Raw genomic sequence first — 3,092 nt, forward strand, 5'->3', positions numbered from 1 at the left:
GACAAAGTATTAAATGGAAAGAACTCTTGGCTGGAATATCACTCTTGTAACTGATTTTTGGTGTTCTAATATGCGTAAGATCACTTGTACACCAAATATCAAGAGCCAGACATCCTAACGAGGCACCTAGCTTCTGAAACTCTCCTTGAGATGCTCTAGCTTATAGTCTACACTTTTATAATCAGCAAGATTTGCTATTAACGCTACCTCAAAGCAGTGATAACTGTTCAGGTTGTGTCATTCTTTCTAAGATGCATAAAAGCATTTCAGTGCAAAATAAACAGTAAATTTCAGTGAAAGAGACAGGTCAGTTTGAGACAGACCTAGGGAGAACAGAAAAGGCCATTGTTTAAAAGCAATGAGGATTTCACCTGTGTACGTCAATGGTTTCCATCAAGCGACATATCACCCATGCCCACAGAAGAATCATGTGGTTGCAGAAAACAACAATCCCAATAAAAAAGCCAGTTCCAAGGATAAGTGTTTCCAGAGGATGTGCATATTCTGCTTGCATTCCAAATGGAGACTAGAAAGAGATAACAGAGAGGAAAACAGTCACCATTTCTGACTTGGTATACCCCAAATCAGGATCATCTTTTTGTGGTACTCTCCCCTACCCATTACCCCACAAGACCACAACAGGACAAACAGAATGACATTGTGGGCAAAGGAAACAGGACAACTGAGCAAGGGCCTTAACCCAGGTGTTCCGCTCCTCGCTGGGAAAACAAAATTCCAAGGTCATAAGGACTGTCATTCCATTAGTGATTCCAAACACTTCATTACTAATCGAAAAGTCAAAAACTTTTATTTAGGCTTACCGTTACCCCAGGCCAAAGCATTATTTCAGGAATATTAAAGTGTTTGGCAAGCTCCTATCAGCTTTGCTATACATCCAGTCTTCGAAGCAGAAGAAAGAAGGAAGCCAAAATATTCTCAGAATCACTTATAAATTTATTTTAAAACGAAAAATAAGAAATAAAAAAAAAACCTCATCTTTGATGATTTTTTAAAATACATTTGTACAGTTCAAACGTTATTTTGAGATCGCAATAAAACATTTCCCTTCCTTTATATATATACACACATGTCCTCCAGTCATTCCTATATTTGGTTTACCAAAAAAGACATTCCATAGAGAGTTTTCAAAAGTAGAACACCCTACAAAGAGAACAGTTTACAAAATTTTAGCCTAATGCTGAAGGTTATAAGTTTGATTATCAGAAAAAAAAAAATAAAAGTCCTCTTTGGCTTAAGGGCAATTTTAAAATTGTCACCTTTTACTATCAGGACAAGTTTTTAGTGAAACAGCCATTAGCCTACAGATCACTTCTGTGTGAACTGCTAACTGCTCTCAAGAATAAAGGCCAGAAGCTGCTCCTGCCGTATACCCGAGGGGCTGCCAAGAGCAAAAGGAAAACACCTTGCTGCTGCAGGTGGACGTATATACATATGCATCAGTCAATACCAAGCTTCTCTATTATTGGCAGCCCACATAAACCACTCCTGACCCCGCAGCTTGCAGTTTACCTTAGGCACAGTATAGGTTATACATTGAAACACAGCCGCACACAAACCCAGTAGCGCTGACTTCTGTGACGCAGAGACAGGGCCACCTCAACACAGCCATACTAGCTATAAGGTGGGAGCGGGCCTGGACCCCACCTGCCTCAGACCAGTGCCACCTCCAGTCAAGCACGGCTTATTATTTTGTGCTTAATGTCAGCTCTAACACCGCTAAACGTGGAACCACCCAATATGTCTCTGTACTGCACTCTGCTCTCGATGCGGTACCACACAACTGGCTATACTGCTTCCAGAGGCCCATATCCAAAGCTATAATCCTTCCCTGAAACAAGTACACAGCACATAGGGTGCGCAGCCCCAGACCACGCGGGAGCCGCCGGCCTGGATCATGTTCTGGGGATCGGTACGCTCTGGGTAACACCCCAGGCGGCGGCAAACTGATGAACAATCGCAACCAGAAACCTGCTGTTTCCCTTCCCCTAACAACGAGACCTATAAATACACTTTTAAAAGCCTGCTTCACCTAGCTCAATAGATATGACCAAACTTTAGCAAGAGTGCAACCTTTCATGAAATACAATTACGAGAGGTGTTTTCAGGAACAAAATGGATGACTGTTCTTGACAAAGAGCTCAGGAAAAGACACCTATCCCACTGTCAGAGGGATGTAAAGTTCTTAAGTCTTTCAAATAAGATGTTTAAATAAGTTGTATGAAACTGCGTACACTAAGAACTGTTAAAAAATCAAAGAATACGTACAACAAACTCATGGTGAACCTTATGGATATACTTGTATATTCTCTTGTGATGCAGCAACCTATGCAGGAAATAGTGCCAGGCATCCTCAATCACTGTACATCCCAAACACTGGGCAGCCAGAACATACCTTTAAAAAGCAGAAGAGCTATTAGTTATAGAATATACCAGCAGACGCACGATCTTGAAAGACAAAATAAGTTTATATGCTAGTAAGGGTGGGAAATGTTTATGCCTACTACTGACTGAGTAACAGTGCATTGACACTACCTTTTTAACATGCTAAAAATATTAATTACCAGGTACAAGGGCTATTGTCCTTATCAGCTGACCTGTTGATACGCTGAAGTGAGTTAGCACGTGGTATATAACAAGCTCTCATTTCAGCGTTACACACACAGTCTACAGAGAACACCTATAGACTATGTAAGACCTAGATAGAAAAATACAGAGCTACATCAGCTGTCTTAATCCAGATAGAAAAAAGCTTTCCAAGAAAGATGACCTTCTGTCATAAGGAACTTCTGTCAGAGTAGGGGTTGAGGGAGGAGGTCACATTTCTAAGGAATTCAGCTTTGTTTAAAAGTATATCAGTTTAGTGCAAAAAAAAGGGAGAATGTAAGCAGGTGGTACATTCTCTCCCTTGAGGAACACACTGTTGCTATGATATAAAACAAGGTGGAGGGAAGAAACACTTAGGAGGAATCAAAAAATTTTGGATTAAAAAAAACCAAAACAGAAAGTCCAATGTTTACCCCATGCCATCATGAATCTCGCTTCAGTTCCATAAACTCCCTCCTAATCGCTCT

General features: G+C 40.7%; 1 protein-coding gene across 1 annotated transcript in view; it reads right to left on the minus strand.

Annotated features, from left to right (window-relative positions):
• Positions 1 to 356: 356 nt before the first annotated feature.
• MSMO1 (methylsterol monooxygenase 1) overlaps positions 357 to 3,092 on the minus strand; it is a 4,453-nt gene continuing 1,717 nt past the window's right edge. The window contains exons 3-4 of the mRNA XM_009701092.1: positions 2,287 to 2,413; positions 357 to 526 (exon numbers count right to left, since the gene is read on the minus strand). Of these exons, the coding sequence (XP_009699394.1) occupies positions 368 to 526; positions 2,287 to 2,413 (286 nt within the window). The 3' untranslated portion in view covers positions 357 to 367. The remainder of the gene's footprint in view (positions 527 to 2,286; positions 2,414 to 3,092) is intronic.

This window comes from Cariama cristata, unplaced genomic scaffold (assembly GCF_000690535.1).
Source record: "Cariama cristata isolate BGI_N322 unplaced genomic scaffold, ASM69053v1 scaffold4625, whole genome shotgun sequence".
NCBI classification, from domain to species: domain Eukaryota; kingdom Metazoa; phylum Chordata; class Aves; order Cariamiformes; family Cariamidae; genus Cariama; species Cariama cristata.